The sequence below is a fragment of the Panthera uncia genome, chromosome A2, assembly GCF_023721935.1.
Source record: "Panthera uncia isolate 11264 chromosome A2, Puncia_PCG_1.0, whole genome shotgun sequence".
NCBI lineage: Eukaryota > Metazoa > Chordata > Mammalia > Carnivora > Felidae > Panthera > Panthera uncia.
In genome coordinates this window covers 15737179-15762445 of record NC_064816.1, presented here as the reverse complement: position 1 = coordinate 15762445, position 25267 = coordinate 15737179, and the positions used below count along the sequence as shown (strand labels likewise).

Sequence of the window (25267 nt, the reverse complement as noted above, 5' to 3'; positions counted from 1 at the left end):
TCTCTCTCTCTTTCTCAAAAATAAAGAAAGAAAGAAACGAATAAAGATAAAAACTAGTAAATGAGTTTAGCAAGGTCACAGGATACAAGATCAAGCTTAAAAAAACATTTCTAGGGGCACCTGGGTGGCTCAGTCAGTTAAGTGTTTCACTCTTGGTTTTGGCTCAGGTCATGGTCTCATGGGTTTGAGAGCCCCACGTCAGGCTCTGCACTGACAGCACAGAGCCTGCTTGGGATTCTCTCTCTCCTTGCTCTGCCCTTTCCCTGCTCACATGCACTCTCTCTCAAAATAAACAAATAACCATTAAATTTTTTTTTCTAAATAACTAGTATCAAAAAAATCTGAAAATACAATTAAGAAATCAATCCCATCAATAATAGCATAAAAAATAAAAATACTTAGGCGCATTTTAACAGAAGAAGTACAAGACTGTACACTGAAAATGACAAAATATTACTGAGAGAAATCAAATATCTAAACAAATGACAAACATTCTGTGTTCATGGGTTGGAAGACTTTATATTGTCAGGATGGCTATTCTCCCCAAATTGATCTATAAATTCAACACAGTATCTATTAAAACCCCAGAAGGCTCTTCTGGAGAAGTTGATGAACTCATCATAAAAGGCATGAGAATGCAAAGTACCTAAAATAGTCAAGAGAATTGTGAAAGGAACAAGGTTAAGGACTTACATTATCCAGTTTTAGGACTTACTTTAAAGCTGGAGAAATCAATACCATACGATCAATGTGGTATTGGCTTGTGGACAAGCACATAAGACCAATGGCACAGAGTTGAAAAGCTAGAAATAAACCCTTATATTTACGGTTAACTGATTTCAACAAAGATGCCAAAGAAATTCGGTGGAGGAATAATCTTTACAAATGTACTGAGATAAATGGATATCTATGCACACACAAAAAATGAATTTTTAAAAGTTAATTCAAAATGGATCATATACCTACACGAGAGCTAAAATTATAAGACCTCTAGAAGAATTTCTTCATGATCTTTGCTTATTATGCAAAAAGTTCCTAGGATATGACTCCAAAAGCATAATCCATAAAAGAAATAATTGGCAAACCAAACTTCATCAAAATTAAAAACTTGTACAATTCAAAAGATACCACTGACAAAATGAAAAGACACACCATATACTGGGAGTAAATACTTACAAATCCTATATCTGGTGAAAGATTGGTATCCAGAATATGTAAAGAATTCTTACAACTCATTCATAGGACACATGACCCAATTTACCCAGATTTGGGGGCACTGGGGTGGCTCAGTCAGTTGAATGTCTGACTCTTGATTTTGGCATGGGTCATGATCCCAGGGTCATCAGTTAGCATGCTTAGCTTCAGTTTGCATGCTTAGCTTACCATAGCTTAGCATGGAGCCTGCTTGAGATTCTCTCTCTCTCCTCTGCTTACGCTCTCTCTAAAAAATAAAAATAAAAAAATCTTTTTAGAAGGGCCAGATTTGAATAGATATTTCACCAAAGATATGGTTAACAAGCTCATGAAAATATGCTCAAAATCTTTAGTGGTCAGAAAAATGCAAATTATTATTATTTTTTTTTTTAATTTTTTTTTTAACATTTATTTATTTTTGAGACAGAGAGAGACAGAGCATGAATGGGGGAGGGTCAGAGGGAGGGAGACACAGAATCTGAAACAGGCTCCGGGCTCTGAGCTGTCAGCACAGGGGCCCGATGCGGGGCTCGAACTCACGGACCGCGAGATCGTGACCTGAGCCGAAGTCGGCGCTCAACCGACTGAGCCACCCAGGCGCCCCGAAAAATGCAAATTAAAATTACACAGAGATGCCACTTTACATCCACTGGAACAGTTATAATCAGGGGCGCCTGGGTGGCTCAGTCGGTTAAGCATCCGACTTCGGCTCAGGTCATGATCTCACAGTTCATGAACTCGAGCCTTGCAGTGGGCCTTGTGCTGACAGCTCAGAGGCTGGAGCCTGCTTGGGATTGTGTCTCCAGCTTTCTCTGCCCGTCCCCTGCTCACGTGTGTGCCTTCTCTCTCAAAAATAAATAAACATTAAAAAAATTAGAAAACAGCAACAAAAAAAGAACAGTTATAATCAAAGAGAGACAATTACAAAATTGGCAAGGCTGTGGAGAAACCCGAACCCTCATACACTGCTGACATGAATGTAGAATGCACAACTACTTTGGAAATGCTCATCAGTTTCTTAAACAGTTGAACATTCACTTACCATGTGACAGCAATCTTCTAGGAATCTACTCAACAGGAATGAAGATGTGTGTCCACTAAGACTTGTACGTCATTCTAGTAGTATTCGTAACAGCCACAAACTGGAAACAATCTAAATACTCATCAATTAGTGAAAAAAAAAAAAATAGGGTGTATTCATGCGGTGGAATACTATTCAGGAACAATAAAAGAAACAAGCTGCTGATACATGCTACAGCATAGATGAACCCCTAAAACATTCTAAAAGAGCCAGACACAAAAGATCACATATGATAGGATTCCATTTAAATAAAATGTCCAGAATAGGCCAATCTATAAGATATAGAAAGCAAAATAGTGGTTACCTGAGGATGAGAGTGAAGGGGGGACTAACTGCACGTGGGCATGAGGGAACTTTTCAAAATGATGAAAGTATTCTAAAATGGGATAATTCCATATAAAAATCGTTGAGTGCTTAAAATGGGTCAGTGTTAAGGTATGCAGATTATGCCTCACTAAAACTATGAAAAACTTAGTGATGGGAGATTGAGGAAGAATAGAGAGAGAAGCATGATTAGGCAACCTTTGAATCTGATATACCCGAGTGTCCTCAAGTTCAAGAAACACAGTTGTTGCGCCTCCTCTATGTGCCTGGTGCTGGGTACACAACAAAAGACCCCATCTACCAGGTAAGGCAAGCAAACAGACCATTGCCCTGGTGGGATACAGCGGGGACAAGCACAGAGAAGGGGCACCAGGCTGACGAGAGATGCTTTCCTGCAGGGGTGACATCTAAACTGACACCCTGAAGGACGATTTCAGGGAACCTGGTGAGAAAAAGTGCCAGATCACGGTGGCCTTCTGTGCCATGCTATGGAGTTTGGGCTTTTATCCTGAACTGCAAAGCTAGTAGAAAAACAGAATAGGGAACTGAGCTCCATTACAGAGAAAAATATCTATGTACCACTAAAGATGAAATTGGGAACAGCAAGTCTGGGGTAATCACTATGAGAACCCCCCGTTGTCAGTTTTTGGTTGTGTCATGTTACGTGATCGGGAGCAGCAGCAGAAAACAGTACTGCTTGCTTTGGGGTGAAGAGGGGCAGGCTCTGCTGTTGGCTGTGAGGGGAGAGGAGTCCACGGAACAACGAAAGGACATGGGAAGTCAAGCAGATGAATCTAGCTGAATAAAGGTCACAGTCCACTCTTCACCCATGGGCGCTTTGGTTCTGAGCAAGAGGGTGTAGATTACATGGAAAGGGCAGCTCTTATTTTAGAGACTTTTCTCCCCTAGCACAGAGCCCACAGATAGTCTGGCTTCCTCTGCTTCAGCACAAGGGTGCTTGCCTCTATAATCCGATGAGTTCTTCCTTTTCCCTCACTGCCCAGTCTTCTCCAAGGTCCGTCACGGTACTAGGCAACCACCCTCCACACACAGCACGAGGCCGGATGGACTAGCTGCTTGCAAAGGTCAGACGCTGTTCCCTTCCGGCAAGCTGGACTGAGTGGAAATCCGGTCACAATTCTTGAAAACACTACAAGTTAGCTGATGAATCAGGTCAGTTACTCGGCCCTTCTGAAGCTCTTTCTTTATGCTAAAATGAGCCACGCAACCTACCCTGTGGGGATTCCTGAGGGGACCTGGTGAGAATCAATAGTGTTTATGTGTGAAACGTGCTGGTGGGATGTACGTGGGAGAGACCTACCCTTCTAAAGTCTTGAAAAATAAAAGTTGCCGTTCAAGCATAATCCTTACCCACTAGATAGGACTGACTGTAGCTGGCTTTCGGGAAAGTGTGAATGAAGTTTCCTGACATCCACAACCACAGTGACCAGGGTGTAATCTCAGGAAGGCAGCTCTGGAATGTGGCTGTATTTGGAGAAGTGGAAATTAAACACAGGAGTCCACTTTGAGTGGGTCTCTCACACTTTGAGGAGTGGACAAACCACCATGGAAATCTGCCTGTGCCCGTGTGCCCGAGCTGCACCCCAGCCGTTGGTCCCACAGGAGGGATCTGTGAATCAGCGTGTGGTTTAAGAATTTGTTAGGGACTTTTATGTACACCGAAGTTAAGCACCTCTGGCCCAGAGTTTTAAGGAGCCGTCTGGGTTCTCGGCAGTAGACAGGCTAGCCGCACTCTGCCAGGGAACTCTGGAGTTTTACGGCACTGAGCGAAGAAAAGGGGAAATCCAAGAAGAGTGCTGATCTGCACAGCAGCAAATACGCAACATGCTAGCGAAGACTTTTGTGTATTTTTCACCCGAACTCATTCTTATAAAACATACAGGTGTCTCTCCAAAGACTGATTTTGCTATACATCTGGCTCTTCCCTTATTTTCACAGGAATGTTTTTACTTTGTCCAATATATCTTTTCACTGAACTTCAATAAAAACATGATTTACTTCTAATATTTAAAAAATACAACAAGAAAGGACAAGAAGATATTAGGAGTGTACTTTTTATTTTTCTTTGGTTTCTTAACACAAAAGACATGCGTTCTATAAATAAAAGGAAATAAGATTTTCTGGGAAAGGTTAAACTGCCGGGGGGTGGGGGGGTGGGAAGAATTTCTACCTACTTCCATCTCTGTGACCAAAAGGCTGGTCTTCAGCTCCCATCCTGGCTTTGATCTCAGGTGAAACCCAGAAGGCTCTGTGTGTTATCTGAGGAGGGGAAATGCCCAAGGACGTTGAGTGCCACAATCCCGTGCTCACAGCTGGGCTGGACCCCAAGGTCCACTGAGCATGACATCTCTCCTACCCCCTAGTTACACGCTTTTCACAACATCCTTGGGTGAGGACTCTTCTTTTCACAGGGCTACTGGAAAGGCTCCAACCCCAAAGAGCCAGCCCAGTCATTTGCAAACACCCCCCTCAGACTGAGGAAGCGATGGCTGGAAGAGTGTGAAAATGTTGGTGTTGGCTCACTCGTGCTCACAGCCCACCCAGATCAAAGCACTGGCCCCGGGTGCAGCAGTGTTAACTTCCACACCAGGAGGTGGGAGTGGACTCAGGAAGGCCACTACAAGAGCAGCAGATGGTGGGGAAATCATCTATCAGCCTCAATGGCAACATTCGTGCCAGCATCCTGAGGGCCCGGGAGGCCCCCTCATTAGCCCACTGACTGATCCTTAACCCCTCCACAATCTGGGATGGCCAGGACTGCTTCTAGTTCATAAAAGGGCTTCTGATAATAAGAGGAGCACTGACACACGCCTCTCTAACAGGAAACGCAGACCCAACCGCCTTCCGAGTCTACTTCTGTAGGCAAACCCAGAGGGAGTGAGAGAGAAATGCTGAGGCTCCACCACGAGCCCAGGTGAAACTACATCAGACTGTTGGGTCTTTTGAAATAAAAACATCATTTTCAAGTGCTTGTAGCAGAGGCCCGGCTCCTAAGTGGCAGGTAACAAAGGTACATCCTTCTGGATACGTGGCGATTGCACACACTCGTAAACCTTGTGGTGTGGGGGTGGAAAAGACGTCTCAGGATCCACACTGTGCCTTTCTGAACAGGCTTCCAGGCCACCCTAGTAGGCAGCAAGGGACAGGAGACCAGCCAGGCAGAGAATGGGATCCTAAGACCCAGTCTTGCTTTAAAGGAACTGTGTCCTCATTTAGTCTGTGCTGGAAGCAGTTTAGAAAACCAGGTTTTGGCAGCAGCAGCTGAAGCCCAGCCCCACTGCCCAGTGCACTGGTAACAGAAGTGTCCTCCTGCTCAGGCCCTGCTGTGTGACGTCAAGGTCCTGTTCAGGGAGGAGGAGGAAGGAGCATGGAGTCTCTTCAAGAGGTCATTTGCTAAGATCAGAAGAAGAAATATAAAATCTGTTCTTTGCAGCAGCAAGAGATTCTTTCGGCCTTTAGTTCTTTGCCATAAAGTCAGCTTTGCTTGAGTGTAAAGGTCCACCTTGCTGGTCGGTCTGCCAAGGGCTGGAGGGAGGCCAGACCCCTGGAATTGGCGAGTGGATGGAGGAGCAGTGGACTGGAGGGTAGACGAGGCTACTGGACCAAGCCAGCCATGGCTGGTGGAAGGACCAAGTCCCTGGTTAGGTTCTAGAGGTACAAATGGTCAATGTGCCCCAGAAGTATCGCAACGAGGAAAACTATCCGAGAATGATAGACGGGCGAGAATCTGGCCAGACCTGCTGTCTCCTTGCTGGTCATATGAGGAATGAAAGTAGGGGCGGAGAGTCTGAGTGAGCGCCATGGTGGCAGTGGGAGGTGACCACAGGGGCACCCTGGAGCCTCTGGCGACCAGCTGGAAACTCTCCCCTAGAAGAGTGGCCGTAATTGAGCCGATTCACTAAGCCTACAATTAAAAAAGTCCTCTGATGGTGAGTGTGAGTACAAACCCCATGAGCACCTTGCTAGAGGACCAGTGGAGAGCGTACTGACCCCAGACACGTGAGGGCTCAGAGGCAACCCCAAGTGCTGTGCGAGGCCTCAGGACCCTGGGACCCGAATGTGGGAGTGGATGCCGCCCTTTTTCGTGGTGGGCAGTTTTCCATTTAAACTCACATTTGCCTTTAGTGTCTTCTAATGCCTTCTACTCGCAAAAAATGTTCACTTAAAAAAAGGTATTTTTCTTTCCAGTTTCTTTCAACTGTTTCGTTGTTTAAATATCTTTCGGTTTCTTTCAAGTATCTTTTTTCTCCTTCTATTTCTCCTGAACAAGATGAAAAAGACCTCGTTAAAATTCCAAAATTCAGGAAAAGCTTCTGCTCTCCCTGGTCACCCAGCAATGAAGACGAAGTCCTCTGTGCCCTAAGATGGAAGAGGGAGGTGCTTGTGTGCAACGGGCATGTTGCTGTGGCTGCACCGCCACAGGCAACGAGAGCCCCTGGGGCGTGTCCTTCCTCCCCTAGCCACACCCCAGCTTCCAGCAGTCTTGGCCACTGCAGCTACCCCATTGCAAGCTGGCCACCGCGTGGCCAGAACAGCAGGCGAGGAAGAGCGTCAGATGGCAGGCTTTCTGCCAAGTGGCAGGTAGGAGGCCGACTTGGATGGAGCCTGTGTACGCGTGGACCAGCAAAGCAGTCCCATGCCACCAGCTGTGGAACCCGGAGGGGCTCAGTCCCACGCTGTGCATCTTGGTGACCTAGGCTTGACGGTCACAAGGGCAGCACAGTGAGGGAGGCTGTGAGCACTTGGAAAGGCTGTACCTCCAGCAAGCTCACATTTACCCCGTCCCCTGGTCTACCACCTCTCCCAAGGGGGCCTGTCCCTGGAAGGGAGTGCCTGTGCCTGTACCAGATCCCTACCCCGCCACATCCCCTGCCTCTGCCTTAGATGGTGAGGAGGGGGATGCAGCCCACGCCAACCCCTCCCTCGTGACACGCCATGGGGGCCATAAACGTCCAGCGGTCCGTCTCCGGGTCATACATCTCCACCGAGCTCAGGTTTGACTGTCCATCATAGCCCCCGACAGCGTAGAGACGCCCACAGCTGGCCACCAGGGAGACCCGACTCCGGCGCGTGTGCATGGGGACGATCAGGCACCACTGGTCTGCCACGGAGCTGTACACCTCAGCGATACTGAGGAAGCCCGAGCCGTCGTAGCCCCCACAGACGAACATCTTGCTTCCCAGGGACGCGGCTCCGTGCCGGCAACGCTTGTTGAGCATGCTGGCCGCTGGATGCCAGGTGGCTGTGTGGTGGTTGTAGTGTTCCACCTGCATTTGGGACAGAGGTACGGGGGTCAGAGCCGAAGCTCAGTCTGCAGGGCGACCTCACAGGGCACGGTGACCTGCATGGTGTCAGACTCCAGTCAGAGGCCAGTGTGTGCCCTGGCTCCCATGCCCTGCTTCCTTGGCTGCGCACCTGCTCTGGGGCTTATGGGACAGGAGAGAGATCACTTAATCTGACCCCCTCTGTCTTACATCTCAGGGAACAAAGGGGTTGCCCAAGGATACACTGCTATGTAGTGACAGAGCTGGGATGAGAGCAGGGTCTCCCGAAACCTGTCCAGAGTGCATTCCACCACAGCACCGAGCAACTCCATGGATCTACCACTAGATGGCGGTTGAGGGTTTTTTTGTTTGTTTGTTTGCTTTTTAAAGAATAAATGTTTATTTTAAAGAATAAATCATCCAGAATACAACTGTTTGAAACTTCACACTGTGTATAATTGCGCCTACTCTGGGCAGGGATTTTGCCAGGTCTCATGAAGCATTTGTGAACTGGACAGGGTGGGGGTGCGGCTGGCATGGCTATACTCTACCCCTCCTTTGTGTGCACTGGCTCCCATTCTCAGAAGAATTTCAGAGCACGTGGCAGATGGCCTGAAACCTCACTAGATGACGCTTTACGCAGCTATGGCAAGGCTGGAGTTTTTTCCAAAGAACTGCCTTTCAAAATCATTCTCAAAGATGGAAGGAGTGGGTACCCTTAACCCAGGGGGAGCCCAGACTTACACTGTTGAAGATCTGCAGACCGTCGTGGCCACCTGACACATATATCCTGCCCTCAAACACCGTCACCCCAGCAGCACTGCGACTTGAGCTCATCGGGGTAACCACCGTCCACCTTCAGGGAAGAGCCAGAGGAGGAGGGGGCGCCATGAGATTCGGCGTTGCTGTCCTCCCAGGACAGCTCAGAAGGGCTGGGGTGAAGCGTGGAGTGTTCCTTCTCACCCTGCACAATCTCCCCACCTCTGCAGGCACTCAAAATCAGCACGTCCCAAACAAGGCCCCTCTCCCTTACAGATCTGCTCCTCCCTTGCACTGCCGTCTTGTTAATAGGACCACCAGCCACTGAACCGCCATACTCAGATTCAGTGTTTTCATGGTCTTTTCTCCCTCATCATCAACATTCCTGTGGTCACCAAGTCCCAGCTGGTTTGCCTTGGTAGTCACTGCTCGTTCCCATCCCTGCTACCGCTGCCCTAGCTCGGGCCTCTCACCTGGTGGCCTGCCACAGCCTCCTTACAGGTGGCCTGGCTTTCAAACCCTCCCCATCCCAACCCTATGCAGCCCACCCCGGTAGTGGCTCCTTACTGTCTTCTCCATGGCAGAGTCCCAGTTCCCTATGCGGTTCTTTATCTCTTGGTCCCCATCTACTTCATTTTCATTTCCTGCCATGTGCCATGCATGCTGGCTGCTCGGTCACACTGAGCACTCGCTGTCCTCTGGGCCTCTATTTTTGCTCCCTGCCTACAATGCGCATCTCCCACTATCCATAATGGGTCTCCTCTCAGAAGTCAACCCTGACACCCTGCCTCTCCCTGCCAGCCATGGTAAAGATCAAGGTGCTCCCCACCCTGCACCCAAGAGCTCCAAACAGACGCCCCCAGGGTAGGATAATCACGATGCACCTGTGGCCCCTGCAGACGGGCTGCTAGGATCTCAGACACCCAGCCTGCTGCCTGATACATAGTAAGTTGGTTAAGTGAATGGAACATTGGCTGAAAAGCATTCTGATGAATCAACTAACTGGCTTATGAGAAGATTCAAATACTGAAATGAAAAACTTGGGCTAACCTTGCCGGTTGTTTTCCAAAGAGTATTCCATAAAGGAAGATGGTGACAGGCGTTGTGTAAGATGAGATTGAACAGACTTCTTCACTGCAGAATTTTTCAGTCTTTAAAATGTTAATATGTTTTATGGAAAGATAGGAACTCTAGCGGTACATACATCAATGTCATCTAAGCTTATTTGACCATATAACTTTTTTTTTCTCTAAATCACATCCTACCCGAGTCATACCTATCCTACTTTGGAAAGTGTTGTGCATTTATTTCTTATCCCCTTTCACCTGCACTTCCATTAAATGGGCTGATTTAGGGGCGCCTGGGTGGCTCAGTTGGTTGGGTGGCCGACTTCGGCTCAGGTCATAATCTCATGGTTCGAGCCTCACGTCGGGCTCTGTGCTGACGGCCTGGAGCCTGGAGCCTGCTTCGGATTCCGTGTCTCCCTCTCTCTGTTCCTCCCCTGCTCGCACTCTGTCTCTCTCTCAAAAATAAATAAAGATTTTAAAAAATGGGCTGATTTAACAAAGAGGTATAGATGATTAAATAAACATTTCCAACTATCTACTCAGGCTTATCTGTTTTAAAAATTTATTCAATCAATGGGTGCCTGGATGGATCAGTTGGTTGAGCATCTGACTCACGACTTTGGCTCAGGTCATGATCTCAGGGTCGTGGGATCGAACCCCATGTCAGGCTTTCATGCTGAGTGGAGCCTGCTTGGGATTCTCTCTCTCTCCCTCTGCCTCTCTCTCAAATCAAAAAAATTAAAAAACTAAATAAAATAAGCCTGGCTGGCTCAGTTGGTACAGCTTGCAACCCTTGACCTCAGGGTCATGAGTTCAAGCCCCATGTTGGGTGCAGAGCTTACTTAAAAAAATAAAGTAAAATAAAATTTATTCAGTCCTTCATTCATTTAACCAAAAGTTATTAAATACTTATTATATGCAAGGTACTATACAGGCTGAAAAGGCGACTAGGATATTCTCTATCCTGCAGGTCTAATTCTTTATACTGTTTAACAAGTTTCAGTTGTCCCCAGGAGCTGGAGTCCTTACTTGTCTGTCTCGGGTGAGTAGGTCTCCACAGAGTTGAGAGAAGAGTTGCCATCGTAGCCCCCACAGACGTAGATCTGCCCGTCCAGCACGACCGTCCCCATGGCACTGAAAAAGACAGAGCTGTCATCCAGATGGGCCTCCGACTTCCAGGGCCAGCCTTTCATGCTCCCTGGGGGATAAACCTAACCATCAACTGCCTCTTTCTAGAGCAGACCTAAATCCCACATGTGTGACCAAGTAAAGGTATAAAATTGAGGGGGAAAGAAAGAAGCTGCCGTGTGGTACCCCCTGCCAGGGTTCACTCTGGGGCCCCTTCTCAGTACTTGATCTGTCTGAAATGCTCACCTTCCACCTTGCTGTGCTCAGGGTCTCAACACCTTTGAGGCCCAGGTCAAATTCCTCTTTCTCCTGCTCAAAAAGCCATCTTGGATCCTTCAGCAAGAGTCCGTCCCTCCCGCCCCTCGCTGCCAGGGACAGCTTCTTTATCACAGCTTGGTTGTGGTCACTCATTAACTCCTCAGATCCCATGAAGTACTCAGGAGGCTCGCATCCCAGGCACTAGATTCACAGTGCTGAGCAAGCCAAAGCTCCCACCCACAGGTGCTATACTCTGGCACCTGTCACCTCTCAACAAGTGGGGACCTCCTGGAAGACAGGCGTCTTCCTCTGTGTGACTCTGACAGTGCTTAGCATGGTGCTTTGTACGTGATAGGCCTTCAACATGTTTGTTGTGTTAGCCTGATTTTATTTAATTCGCTGTGAAGTTTGACAGATGTCTTTTCATGACAGATGTGGCCCAGATGGCCCCTACTTTGTCTCAGTGGGTGACGCTAGTCTCCTGTTGTGCACTTACGACATAGGGCAGGTACTCTAGGCTTGCTATCTCCCACCCTCACCACACCCTGCAAGGAGGCACCACCATCTTCACCGTACAGATGAGCAGCTGCGGCTGGGGAGGTCGGGTGCTTTTCCAGACTGCCCAGGGAGAGGCATGCTTCCTATCTAAATGAGACAAGCCCACTCCCCTGCTGTCTACCATGCCCCACTCCCCTCAGATTAAAGACCCGGTGGTCTGGCATAATCACATAATCTTCTGTTCTACAAAAAGCCTCATGAGAAACATGAGTGCCAAGCTGCCCAATTCACCGTTTTCAAATCTGATGTTGGAGAAGATTAAAAATGAATCTGGGTGGCTGACAAACAGGAAAATAAAATATACCAGGCTAACTGCCACCTTTCCAATGTAAAATCAAGCTGATTCCATGCAATGTCCCTTTGAGGGACTCGGTAACAGAACCCCCCCCCCCACCCCGAACCAGCCTAGAAGAGGAAAAGGACTCTTGCCTCAGGCAAGGACCGTGGGAAGACCACAAATTCACTAGACACATCACTATCTTGCTAGAAGCAGACATACATAACAACACAGGAATGAGCTCAACAGCAATATGAGAGAAGAGGTGCCACAAAACTGCGTCAGGTTAACTGTCAACCAAATGGTAGAGACCAGCGTGAAGGGGGAGGGGGGTGGGGGGCACGCTGACCAGCATGGACTAGAATGGGCCACAAGAGAAAGCCTGAAGGGGAAGGGCTGACAGCAGGGAGGAGTCTGTCACCAACTGGCAAGACAGACTGCCATGTGGGGTGTCAGCAGGCAAGGGACTCAGAACATTTTTAGGCAGCCTGTAATTTAAAAGGGAGGAAATGGAGCTGGATCCACGCTACTAATAACAGGGCATTAGCCACAGTGAGGGAAGGGGATGCCCAGGGGACTCTCCTGCTGGACAACACTCCAAACCCGGGGACGTCAAGGCAAGGCAGTTGCCCAGAGCAGACACACAAGGAAGAACAAGTAGTTGCAGTGAAAGCAAAAAAGGCAGTCAGGGGTTGGGGAAATGGAGCGATGAGTCATTCGAGGCCACAGAAGGCCACAAAGCACCCAAGGAGCTGAAAAGGGAAGCACTGAGGCAGGGAGAGGGAGAGAAAGGAACCACAAGCCTGTTAGCTCAGGGTCTCGAGAGGAACAGATCGTGTATAAAAACTTTATTTTTCCCAAATGAGCCTAATTTGACCCTTTGTGAATCTGGTCTTATCGGTACAGAAGCAGATTCCTTCCGGTTCGAGGCCACGTACTAACTGCACGACGGGGCACATGTGCCTCCCGGCCCAACACTTCCACATGGTAAAGGTCTCCTACCCCGATTCTTCCTCCTCACCACATATGCAGTCACTTGATCTTACAAACAGAAAACCCAAAGCAGAGCATCTGCCCCAGTGGATTTCAAACTGTCCCTTTCAAAAATAATTCATTTAACTTTCCCCCTAGAGTTGGACTTCTGTCAAGGAAGCTCAGTTTATGAAAGAGAAATGCAGAACTGTTCTGGTTATACGGGTAGGGACAACTTCCTCTCCTCTGTCAGCCCTGGAAGAGAAACCTGAATGCCACTTGAAACTGCTGATCCGGGTGGCCCCACGGAGGGCAGAAGAACTTGTCCAGTTATCCCCTCCCACTCCAGAGCTCCCACCGCCCAACTGTGCACATGCTCCACACATGCCTGGTGTAAGGGAAGAGGCTGCCTGCGTCTTCAGGACTAAGAAGGCTGAATGGAGGTGCTATTTGGATGCCCTCGAACCCTTCTTCAGGAAATCTGAGCAGGCAAGCGATGGAGGAAACAAGTATCTGGAAGTTGTTAAGCGACATAAACTTGGTCCACTTCACAAATACCTATGTGCTCACACCTGGGGGTGGGGGCCCTGAAGTAAAGTGCATTGCTGCGGCTCACATACTCCCTGGGGTAGTGGAAGCCTGCGTGTGGCAGAGATGTGGGGGGGAAGAGAGTATAAGGGACAACATCGCTCATTTCCTTTTATCACTAATAAAGTGAAATCCTACTCATTCTTCAAGTGTCGACTTTCATCCCACCTCTTCCCTGAAATCTTCCAGAGGTTCCCATCCAGTTTTTTCCCCTTCTCGAATCTTCCATAACATGCATTTTCAGTCCTTATCTGACACTTAAGTAATAATACAACTTCCACATGTCTGTGTCTCATCTCCCCAGGTTCCTCAAAGGACAAGGCAGGGATTTTAAAGCAGATGGGGGTGCTGGCTCCCGGGAGGTGCTGGCTGTGGCTGGCCTGGCCGCAGGAAACTCCCAGGCCAGCTTGTGTTTTACATTATTATGTGCCTCTGCTTGTCTCTCATGGTGCTCCCCAGATGTTCAGTGTGTGTGCTCGGGCTGCACAAGTGGCTTCCAGGATACCTTCTCTTGCTATTCATGCTCCCCACTCTGGTCCATGTGTCCGTCTCTGGGTTGTAGACCTCCACAGTGCTCAGCCGTAGCTGGCCATCATACCCTCCGATGGCATACAGAAGCCCGTTCACCACAGCCACACCGACACGGCTGCGGGCTGTTGTCATGGGATGGCACTTCTCCCAGCGGTTGGCGATGGGGTCGAATACTTCTACCACATTCAGGGAATCACCTGCATAAAAATTTGCTACTCAAATTAAAACAAATGAGACCACGTGTTTAGACCACGGCTGTTGGGCATTGATTATATGGAACGTTTGATCTGACTCTATCAATTCTTCCCACAGAATTACTGGAGCCAGATGGGCCCACTACGACATTCCAGCTGTGTTAACCTCAAACCTAATTCTTCAAGGAAAATCAGAATCAGACAAGAGGCATGTACTTTCTAGAGAGGGCAGTTTTACAACTGCAGTGAGGTATTCCACCTGCTTAAAGCCAAAGATGGGAAATGGGCACACTATCCCCCCAGGGCAGGAAGCATGCCTGGAGGGAAGGGGTGGGTCCCCTGCTGACTTTCACTTACTACCATGTGACTCTGGGCAAGATGCTTTGTATTCTTATCTTCTATTCTCACACATGAAATGGGGATAACCTCTGTGGCAGCTTTGTTGTCAAGATCAAATGACAGAATAGGCAAAGCACCTAGCATAGTTCTAAAACATACTAAGTTCTCAATAAACAGTAGTTACAGTAGCCAGGAGTGATTCCAACCCTACCTTTATACAACAGGTTTGTTTGTTTGTTTTGTGGATCAAATAAGATAATCCACCTTCCCTTTGTTATTCTGTTGTGGGGTACCTCATACCGTCCACACTTCAGCATGTACTAGTTAAGAAGGACTTCCCTTCTCCAGGTCACATGGTTAACAAGCAGCAGAGACTTGTACCCACCTCTCATTAACCTGCAATTAAAAATGAAGCTGCCCAGGATTGCCCACCAACTCCCCACCTCCACAAACCGAGACTGACACTGTGAACCGGCCTGGCCTTCACCTAGATGACAATCTCACGCCACTGTACCATAAAGATTCAGGCGCCACGTTACAAATCTCTCTGGCCCTGCAGCAGTGCCTGGGTGGGCAGGAGGGCAGAGGGGCCCACAAGCTTTCCTGAAAACTTGACTGTGTAAGAGCTGCCAACAACATACAGATTCTGAAGCATGTGTGCTTTTCATTGCAGGTAGGAAGTGAAAACAGCATTATTGATAGTGGCAGAACCTGTGTATATGGAGAATTTTCCTTCTCATGGGGACATGGCCATAGTCTAACTCCAGAGATCCGTATGACCAATGTGATTAGCTTGGTAACAGAACTGGGTGTTTAACTGAATTCTACCCAGGGCTGTATTTAGCTCTGATATTCTGATTCAACGGTATTAACATCTGACATGCTTTAACTGCAGTACAGTTGTACAAAATCAAGAGGGACCAGGGTGGTGACACACGAGGGAGGGGAACCAGAGGGCCGGGCTAGGTTGTTTGGGTGCCTTTTCGTCCACAAAGTCCAAGACAGGGCGCTGCAAAGAGGAGCTGCAAGATACCTGCTGAGTTGAGGCCCCCCACGGCGTAGATAAGGCCAGTGATGGATGTGCAGCAGCGAGGCCTAGTTCTGAAAGCCGGCAGGTGGGGCCGGCGCTCTGGCATGAGGTGATAGTCCTTCGCTTCGTCTACCAGGTCCCTGGAACAAGGCACAAGATGTTATGACAGGAGGTACTCTCCCCACGTGGTCTACATGTGTATTTCCAATCATGGCTTCCCCGACCGAACTGCAGGGGAAACATGGGAGGAGAAGCCTTCTGGAAGGTTTGGTCTTGAACCCAGGTGAGTCCAGGGGAAACCATACACAGCTATTGAAACATGCTCAAAATTGGAGAGGCAGGGTGAGCAGAGCCCATGTCAGCAGGTGTAATCAAAATGAGTATCTTCTAACAAGCACACACCTGGCGGAAGAACAGGGTGACGGCCACAGCAGTTGGCATTGGGGAGGTTCAACAAGCAGCCTGCATCCTGTCACAACGGAGACCCAGCCCTTCCTATACCTATGGCTTGCACCCTGCAATTCACTATTGCTCACCTAGACTGTGGCAGCAGAAGCCGACTGCTCCTGGTGGATTTCTCTGCCTCCAGTCCTGCCTCTCCATTCCACCCTCCACACTATAGTCCAAGCTGTCTCTGTAAGAACCTCCGATAGCTACCCATTGCCTACAGAATGAAGTTCAAATTTAACAGCACCGTTGAGATTGCTGGTTGCGGGGTCCCACCTACCCGTAGCCACACTTCCACCCCTTGTCAAAACACACCTTCATACTGCTCGTACACAGCCACTGACCTCCCTTGAACCCGCTGGGAATATGACAAGCAGTTTGGAGGAAGGTGAACATTGTTCTTTGCTGCTCTGCTTTTATAATGATCCTCCTAAAGGGCTACCGCCTTCTGAGCTGTTTTGGGAGCTCTGCTGTGCCAGGTCAGCACTGATTTATCCAGGGTAAAAGTTTCAGGTGCCACAAACATGTCCCCCCACCCACTTGCCCATCACTTAGATGGGCCCAAACCCACCCAAGGCCAGTGCCCTAATGTTTACTGGAGACAGTAAGGAGCCCCAGGGAGTCGCCACCAAGTGAGCTCCTGGAGATGCTAGGAAATCTTCAGGCAGCATGGGGGAGGAAGCCCCTTCTGCCTTGATGCTCCCTCATGGCACATTTCTTTGCTCAAGAGGTCAGACTTGGGCTTTTCCAGGCTCCAGACAGAAGACAGATCAATCTGCGTGCTATAAATTAGGACTGATCACTCAATCCTTCCTCCCCTGAGCTGGAACATAAACAGCCTAAGTGGGGCCACGTCCTCTCCTCTGCCTGGACCCTGGCAGCATCCTGTGCAGGCTGATCCTCGCTCACCTGCATTTGTGGCAGCAACGCACCATGTCATCTTGCTGCACACGGTCCGACAGGAACTGGGGCCGGCAGAGGGGTAGGCGGATATTGGACAGCAGCTCAGGCAGGCAGGGCCCCCTCTGCTCCCGGTCGTATCTGACCCAGGCCAACGCAGCTTCAAAGACCTGCCGCGGCAGAGATGCAAGCTGTACAGTAACTCCTCTCTCCCCGGGCCGTACCCCCAGGCACCTCACCCAACCACCCTGTCTCCATCCCTCCACTCCCTATATTCAGCTAGTCTCTTGGGTCCGTCAATCTTTCCTCCTCCTTGTTTCCTGAAGCCACTGTTTTCTACCTCCCCAAGCTGCCCCATTTGGCCATCTTTTGAAACACAAGCCTCGTGACTATAACAGGCTCCTGGCTTTCATTATACCTTCCTAATGAAAAGCTAGCTGCCGGGGCACCTGGGTGGCTCAGTCAGTTGAGCGTCCAACTTCAGCTCAGGTCATGATCTCACAGTTCATGGGTTCGAGCCCTGCATTGGGCTCTGTCCTGACAGCCCAGAACCTGGAGCTGCTTTGGATTCTGTGTCTCCCCATCTCTCTCTGCCCCTCGCCTGCTCATGCTCTGTCTCTCCCTCTCAAATTAATAAACATTAAAAAAAAAAGAAGAAAAGAAAAGCTGTCAATGGTTCCTTATTCCTTTCTGCATTCCACCCTGCCTGCTTTCCTCCTTAGCCCCCTCCCCCACCGCCTCCCAGGCTGGCTAGTTCTCTGTTCATACTGCCACCTTCACGTCACCTCCAAGTCCCCTCACCTCCTCCTCTTCTTCTAAACCCACTCCCCTTTTCTTAACGCCTAGCTCCAGATCCACGTTCTCTGGAGGTCTCCCTAACAGCTCTAGCCACAAGGGTACGTCCCTCTAAAACCCCTGAAATGTACCACTTGTAACTGAGCTGCCCCAGGTCACGCTCATTAGTGGAATGGCTAGAGAGGGGCTTGGTCTTGGGACGGAGATCTTCCCTGTGAATCACAGGGCCCACATGACCACACTCAGGGCCCACTTTCCCCCTGCTTTTCTGATATTAGGGAAATAAGCAGCCTCCTGGAGCCTGGGGCTCCTCCTGCTGAAGCAGAACTTCACGACAGGCCAGGACTCTCCACTGCAAATACCCCAAGCTGCTCTGCCCTGGACTTTGGTTAGGTTTCCCAACGACTGAACAGGTGGAGGCCTTGTCGGGTGGTGCTCCCGGTGTCCGGAGGGCCAGATCTAAACACCTCACCCCTGCATTCGAGCCCTCTGCTGTGCAGCCCTCGCCCCACTCTGCTCCAGGTAATATCTACTCCCAGTCCTCTTCAGGCACTTACACCCACCTCTGCTCACCTAAAGGGTCACCCTTCACTCCTCTGCTAACACCCTGCACTCCCATTTATTCACATTCTTCTTGACCATTCCGATAAGAGGTCTTCTTTGTCCTTCGAGGACCCTCTGATCATCCAAAGGCTCCACCTCTTCCATCAATTTCAATCTCCCGGCACTGATCACCGCCTCCAATCCTTTCTGCTCGGTAACTGATGCCAATGAGCCTTTGACAGTGCTCCCTCTCCCCCAACCTCCCTCTCAGGGCCCCCTGCAGAGCCTCGTTCCTCCCCACTGTCATCCAGCACCGGCTCCATGAGTTATGATGTGGGTGCCCTCAGTGCCCATGCTGAGCCTATCTCCCTTAATCACGCCCACCTGGGAAAAAAGTCTCTACTCTAGTGAGGTCCAGCTCTTTAAGCTCACCCCCACCCGAACTCTGCAGCTGACAGAGTTGGCCCACCCATTCTTTTTTTTTTTTAAGTTTATCTATTCTTTTTGGTAATCTGTACGCACAGCATGAGGCTCCAACTCACAACCCCAAGATCAAGATGAGTTGCATGCACCTCCGACTCGGCCCAGCCAGGCGCCCTTTGGCCGGCCCATTCTAAATATGTGACTGCTAATCTCATCGGGGCCGCTTCCCACCAAGCCCTCTTCCTTCCTCTAGCTGCATCTCTTTTCCAGCTCCCACAGGGCTGGTGCATGCCTCTTCATCCGACCTCACGTTTTTACTACTCCTCCTGATCCCCATTCTCAGCTGAGAAAACAGAACCAAGCCAGAAGAGAATGTCAGTGGAATCTGCCAGCACCTCCCTTCTCACCCCACACCTCCCCCTTGGGTGCGGGGGTTCTTCCTCCTGTGGTGGCGGATGAGAACGGCTGGCACTTCTAACAGGTACACGCCTTGTGCCCTCTGCTCTGCCTCCTCTCGCTTACTGAGGACATTGCTCCAGCAGTCATTCTCCCTTTTCTCCTACATCACCAACTCTTCCCTCTCTTCTGGAAAATTCCCACCATCAGCCAAATGTACCCGTCATTTCTCTCACCTTAAAAAACAAACCAACCCCTCCTGACCTCATACTCCTCCCCAGCGACTGCCCCGGTGCTCTGTTCTCCTTTAGAATAAGATTCTTTCATGGCAGCATTACTTCCAATAGTAAATGCTGGAAATAACCCGAACATCCAATAAGGGATGCGATGTTGATAAAATCAACTGAATGTTAGACACTAACATGGATACAAATGTTCATGAAAGATGTATGTAGTATAATAAAACAAACCCACAATCAACAAGCTGCACACACATCATGATCTTCATTAAAAAAATAACAACTGGGGGCGCCTGGGTGGCTCAGTCGGTTAAGCGTCCGACTTCGGCTCAGGTCATGATCTCGCGGTTCGTGAGTTCGAGCCCCGCGTCAGGCTCTGTGCTGACAGCTCAGAGCCTGGAGCCTGTTTCAGATTCTGTGTCTCCCTCTCTCTGACCCTCCCCTGTTCATGCTCTGTCTCTCCCTGTCTCAAAAATAAATAAAACGTTAAAAAAAAAAAAAAAATTAAAAAAAAAAAAAAAAAAACAACTGAAAACAAAGATCAGAAAGAGCAGTAGCCCCGTGTCACCTGCAGACCGCTGCCCTGCTCTACACACCTGCTCCTCAGATTTTACATTCAGCTCATCCCGAGACACCAGCTCAAGCACGTCTTCCAAGGGCAGGGCCAGGAATTCTTCTGACATGGACACCTCCACAAAGTGCTGGTGGATGAAGCTGTTGGCCGCATCGTACAGCACCACGCACATCATCGTCTCAGCAAACTGGCGTACACCCAGGCAATTTTTGGGGTGGAGGCTTTTGGCGTAAGAGAAGATGAAAAGAAATAATTTAGAGGAAGAATGTTCTCTTCGATCATTCTCAGGCTGGTTCCGGGGGGTGGGGTGCTACAGAATGGAAAAAACCCCAGCTTTGCTGGAAACTCCCTGTGTGATCTCAGGGGTGCCTCTCAGCGCCTCAACTGTACAGGCTTAAAATTAAGACAGTTTATATCCTCAGAGGGCCCTGCCTCTTGGGCCTCATGCTCAGTGCGTCTAGGTGGAATGAGTTCTCCGGGAAGTCCCGTGAAGCAGCCCTGAGGAGAGAAGAAGAGAGCACATACTGGAAAACCTGTTTGCTTTCCTTCAGCCGCTGGCATGCTTTGGTGAACATCTACCTCTGTTCCCCAGGAGGGTACTGAGGTTGTAGGATGAGACTTTAAACCACGTGGGGAGACGACTTCTCTAACATCGGGACCCTTCCACTTTTTCATCTTTTTAGTTGATCTAAAATCTTATTCTTTTACTTACTTTTTTCATCTTTTTTATTTTTTTTCTTTTCTTTCTTTTTTTTTAATTTCTTTTTTAACGTTTATTTATTTTTGAGACAGAGAGAGACACAGCATGAACGGGGGAGGGGCAGAGAGAGAGGGAGACACAGAATCGGAAGCAGGCTCCAGGCTCTGAGCCATCAGCCCAGAGCCCGATACGGGGCTTGAACTCACGGACCTCGAGATCGTGACCTGAGCTGAAGTCGGACGCTTAACCGACTGAGCCACCCAGGCGCCCCTTTCATCTTTTTTAAATAGCAAGAAGCTCTATGGGTCTAATTGTTCAGACGCCCAGAAGTGACAGCAGCAGCTACTACTCAGCACCATCGGTGAGCCCAGTACTTTGCCAGGCCAGAGTCTCCAACCGCACTGCCAAGCAGTAATCGCCTCCATTTTTAGACGGAAAACTGAGGCTCAGAGAAACTAAGAAATGTGCCCACAGCCTTCTACAAGCAAGTGGCGGTGCCAGGCTGAACCCTGTGCGCGTTCCCGTGGCCCCAAGGCAGACTTGCCCTCGCTGGGGCCGTCTGGGTAAATCCGGGCCTTGCATGGCACCAGGTGACAGGGGAGGATCCCTCAAGTGCCACTAACAGCCTCACCTGGAAAAAGCCTCACCTGACAACAGCTACCCACCTCCTCAGGCTGTGGCCATGATTAAGCAAGAATGTGGCAAAAGCACTCAGCATGGTGGCTGGCATGAAGTCGGGGCAGCTGCCTTCATTTTTATAATGGTTTTCTTACTACTGTTGCATCTCAAATGAGCCCAAAGTGGTGCTGAAATCTTAGTGACAGCAGGAGATCCTGGGGGGATGGGGCTTTTCTTATTTTGACTTTGTGACTGATAATCCATGGAGGGAGAGGGTATGTATCAGAAGGTTTGCTGCCCCCACCCCGCCGCCATGTTGTTTAAAGTTCTAGGCAGAGTTGTACTCACCAACAAGTACCCCTGCCCCTCATCAGCAAACCTGAAGGGCAATCTCAGGAGTCTGGCTCTGGGATAGTCTAAACTCCACAAGATGTTGTTTCCCTTCCAGACTGAACTGGCTCTGTCTGTCCATTGCTTTGGAAACCTACATGCATTTCCACAAAGGCCAGGGAAGCATGAGCACTGAGCAACACTTAGGCAAGGCAGCATGTCCAGTGAGGAACACAGGGCTTAAGATCAGAATGTCAGCTCAGTCATCAAATAACGCCTTTCTCCTGCAGTGCTCACAGTGACTGAATGAGACTTGTGCACGTTCCCATCCGCTCCCTCTCGGGCTAGGATTCCTGCACCTCACCTTTGCCTTTCACTGGCTTGGCATTAAGAACAAAACACATCTTCAACTGAACTGGGCTTTGACATCTAAAAGGATGGGATGTGGGCAGCCTGCTTGTGAGGCAGCAGGTGGGGAAGGAGGAGGGAATGCTGGCACACAGGAGACGGCCCCGTTCAGGAGCAGGAAGAAGATAAGAGGGAAAATGAACCCAAAGTGTTGATACAGACGCACATCTTTCAGTGGACACTTCACGACCTCCTTCCTTGCTGGCACAGCTTGTAAGCAAGGAGGCCACAGTAAGATGTAATGCTTTATCAAAGTCAGGAAGCAATGACTTGAATTAAATAACTTACTGGCTTGGTTCACTGATGCATTTGATGTTCTGAGACGAGTGTTTTAGAAAATACACAGCTCCAACGCTCACCTAGACACAAGGAGGTCCATACATCTGAAGACTTGGAAAGGGGCCACAAGAAAAAAAATCAACCCAGTCTCATGAAAGAAAAAAAATCAGGAGAGGCTGAAGACCCAATAGGTGGAGAGACTTCAGGAACGACTGCTCTAAGAACTCTGATGGCTTTGCAGCTTCTCTGTGCCCTGGCACATCCTGTCTTTTCCACCACTGCTCAGAATGGTTTCTCTCAAGTCATTAGCAATCAAAACTTGAAAATGGAAGGTCCACATGCTTCCATAGGAAGCGGATACATAGGAAGGGGGCAGCTGGGACACCCTAACACACTCTGCAGCCAGGCTCAGGAGAACCACCCCAAGGAACAGAAGCAGTGATGGTAACTACTGGAAAGAAAATAGAAAGCAGGCCAAGCCTCTGGGGCCTGTGTGGAGGAATAAAGACAGGCTTCCCACATCCCATTCTTTTAGATGTCGAAGCCCAGTTTAGTTGAAGGTGTGTTTTTCTTGCAGGGCTGAATGGAAAAATGTCAAAAGACAGACATAACATCAGGCTTTGTGTTTAAGTATGTCTTCCTAAAATGTCACTGATGCATGTAAAAATTCCACTGGTCTAAAAATCACTTTTTAAGCATCTTTTGGACGACACTACTTTATAAAAGAGGCTGGTCCAGTATTGATAGTGATGACCTCAAAAGCCCCTAGGTGGAGCTGCTGTCCCCTTGTGAGAGTGGCCAACCTTAATTCTTTCCAGAGTGCCTAATTAATCATTGAGTTCTGTGGGGACAAAGAGACAAACAAGAGTCTCATCTGTGTCCTTAAAAAGCTCACAAATGAGGGGAGCCTGGGTGACTCAGTCTGTTAAGTGTCTGACTCTTGGTTTCAGCTCAGGTCATGATCTCACGGTTCGTGGGTTCAAGCGCTGCATCTGGCTATGCAGCTGGCAGCACAGAGCCTGCTTAGTATTCGCCTTCTTCACCCCTCCCCCACTCATGCTGTCTCTATCTCTCCCAAAATAAATAAATAGACAAAAAAAAAAAAAAAAGGAAGAAGAAGCAGCAGCTCACAAATGAGTAGGAAAGACTGTGTGCCCCACACCCCCAGCATTCCGGGGCAAGGTCAGGCGGGGCTCTGGGGCTGTGCTCTCATTATGTGGTCTCCATCTATAAAACCTGAAACAGACCATCTACCTCATGATGAAACCGCTCACTCTGAGCCCAGCAGAGAGCGCCTTGCATGCTAAGCATCATTACCACGGTTATCAAGACTAGGTGCACACACAGCAGTGCTCAGTGACATCCAAGAACACCGCATGGGCAGGACATGGACAGCAGGTGGGGTCCACAGAGCTGCTAAGTGAACTGGTCTGGTGGAGCAGGAATGGGAGGGGGCAGCTCTACAACGCAATGAGGTTCAGGAGGGCAGATCTGAGGTGGGAAGAATGCTGGTTTTCAGGTCAGGGACCTGTGATCATAGAAGCTCAGGTAGAAACGTTGTTCTGCTTTCTCCCTGCCTATGTGGAGCCCAGTGCTAACCTGCACCCTCAAGTCTCTAGTGGTGAAGGCGCAGCTTTTACCCTGTGGCTAAGAGCTCTGCCTCCTGAGGGGGAGGAAGAGCCTTCTTATCTGCTCTGTCATCAAAAGGTCATTGCCAAATGCTGGACTTAGGTAAGGATACAGTCCATGATTGCTTCTGGGAGACGGAGGGAGACAGAGAATTCTAGGAGGTGAAATCTGGGTAGGTTCCTCAAGAGATGAAGGGAAAAGAAGCCAAGACACTCAAGGAGGGGGCAGGATCTACACAAAGATGGAGACAGGCTAGGCAACAGGTAGCACTGAACCAATCGGCTCGGTGAGAACAGTCAGCTAAATTAGTGGCTGGTCAAACTGAAGAGAGAGGACCAGAAGTAGAGGTACATGTCAGGCCAGGGGGAGTGCAGGCGGGGGTCCGTAAATCATGTCCCCTCAAATGTTCACCCCAAATAACTGGACACTACTTGACAGAGATCTGAAGAAAGGTTATTTCTGCAGAGTAAACTCCCTGGCTCACTCCCTTTGGAAAACTCGGCATGCCCCAAAGACTCAACAAATTCACAGGGGATTCCAGGAACGAAATGGGCCGGGTCCATCGCACGACCTCACCGTTCTCGGAGGAACGTGCAGCAGGCGTCCTTGATGCTCTGCAGCTGCAGGAAGCTCGCCCCCATCAGCAACGACTGCACATTTTGTTGGTCAATGGCAAGGTGGCCGTTGTAAGCAAAGTTGATCAGAGCCTCCAGGGCGCTAGAGGAAACAGAAAAGATACTCTTCAGAGATTCTGGCCCTAACCAAGCTGACATGCTGACCTGGCGAGTGTGTGGGCTCCTCTCTAAAATCCATTTTGCCCATGCCCTTTGAGAATCTATCTGAAAGGAATAATTACTTCACCAGGAGCCAAAGATACATTCTACTTCTTAAGCTGTCTTTATTGCTTAATTTTATTCAGAAAATTCTGAAAAAAGAAAGCAAGTGCCCATTATCTTACTACTGAATGAGTCAACGGTGGTTATTTTTCTAGGTTCATTTTCAGTCCCCATTTGCCTGCATGTAGAGATGGTATGGATATAATCATGTAACTTATCAACTCCTTTCCCATGTTGCTATACTGTCCTCATGTTTATCATTTTTAGTGACTGCTATATAGTATTTCAACACATAAACAAGCTATAATTCATTTCCTTTATTGGTAGGCATAATAGCTCATAGCATTCATTGTATTGCAATCATAAATAATGTTTCTTATTATTTCTTCGAGATAAATTTCCAGAATGAGATTCCAACAAACTTTTCTGCCTTTCTATTCCCACTGAGCATGAAATCCAAATTCTGTTTCTAGGGCCTTATGTGGTCTGACCCCTCTCCAGCTCTCTGACCTCATCACCTTCTACTCTTAGCCCTCACTCCATTCTAATATGCCAAACACACTCT

At 48.9% G+C, this 25267-nt stretch overlaps 1 protein-coding gene across 3 annotated transcripts in view; it reads right to left on the bottom strand.

Annotated features, from left to right (window-relative positions):
• Positions 1–2066: 2066 nt before the first annotated feature.
• The window catches only part of KLHL18 (kelch like family member 18), a 58289-nt gene continuing 35088 nt past the window's right edge, over positions 2067–25267 (bottom strand). For 2 of the 3 annotated variants that reach the window (XM_049642611.1, XM_049642613.1), the window contains 8 exons: positions 24443–24583; positions 19925–20123; positions 16942–17102; positions 15589–15725; positions 13997–14234; positions 10740–10844; positions 8629–8740; positions 2067–7887 (listed from right to left, as the gene is read on the bottom strand). In XM_049642611.1, the coding sequence (XP_049498568.1) occupies positions 7501–7887; positions 8629–8740; positions 10740–10844; positions 13997–14234; positions 15589–15725; positions 16942–17102; positions 19925–20123; positions 24443–24583 (1480 nt within the window). In that variant the 3' untranslated portion in view covers positions 2067–7500. The remainder of the gene's footprint in view (positions 7888–8628; positions 8741–10739; positions 10845–13996; positions 14235–15588; positions 15726–16941; positions 17103–19924; positions 20124–24442; positions 24584–25267) is intronic. The other variant, XM_049642612.1, reaches the window with a different exon arrangement.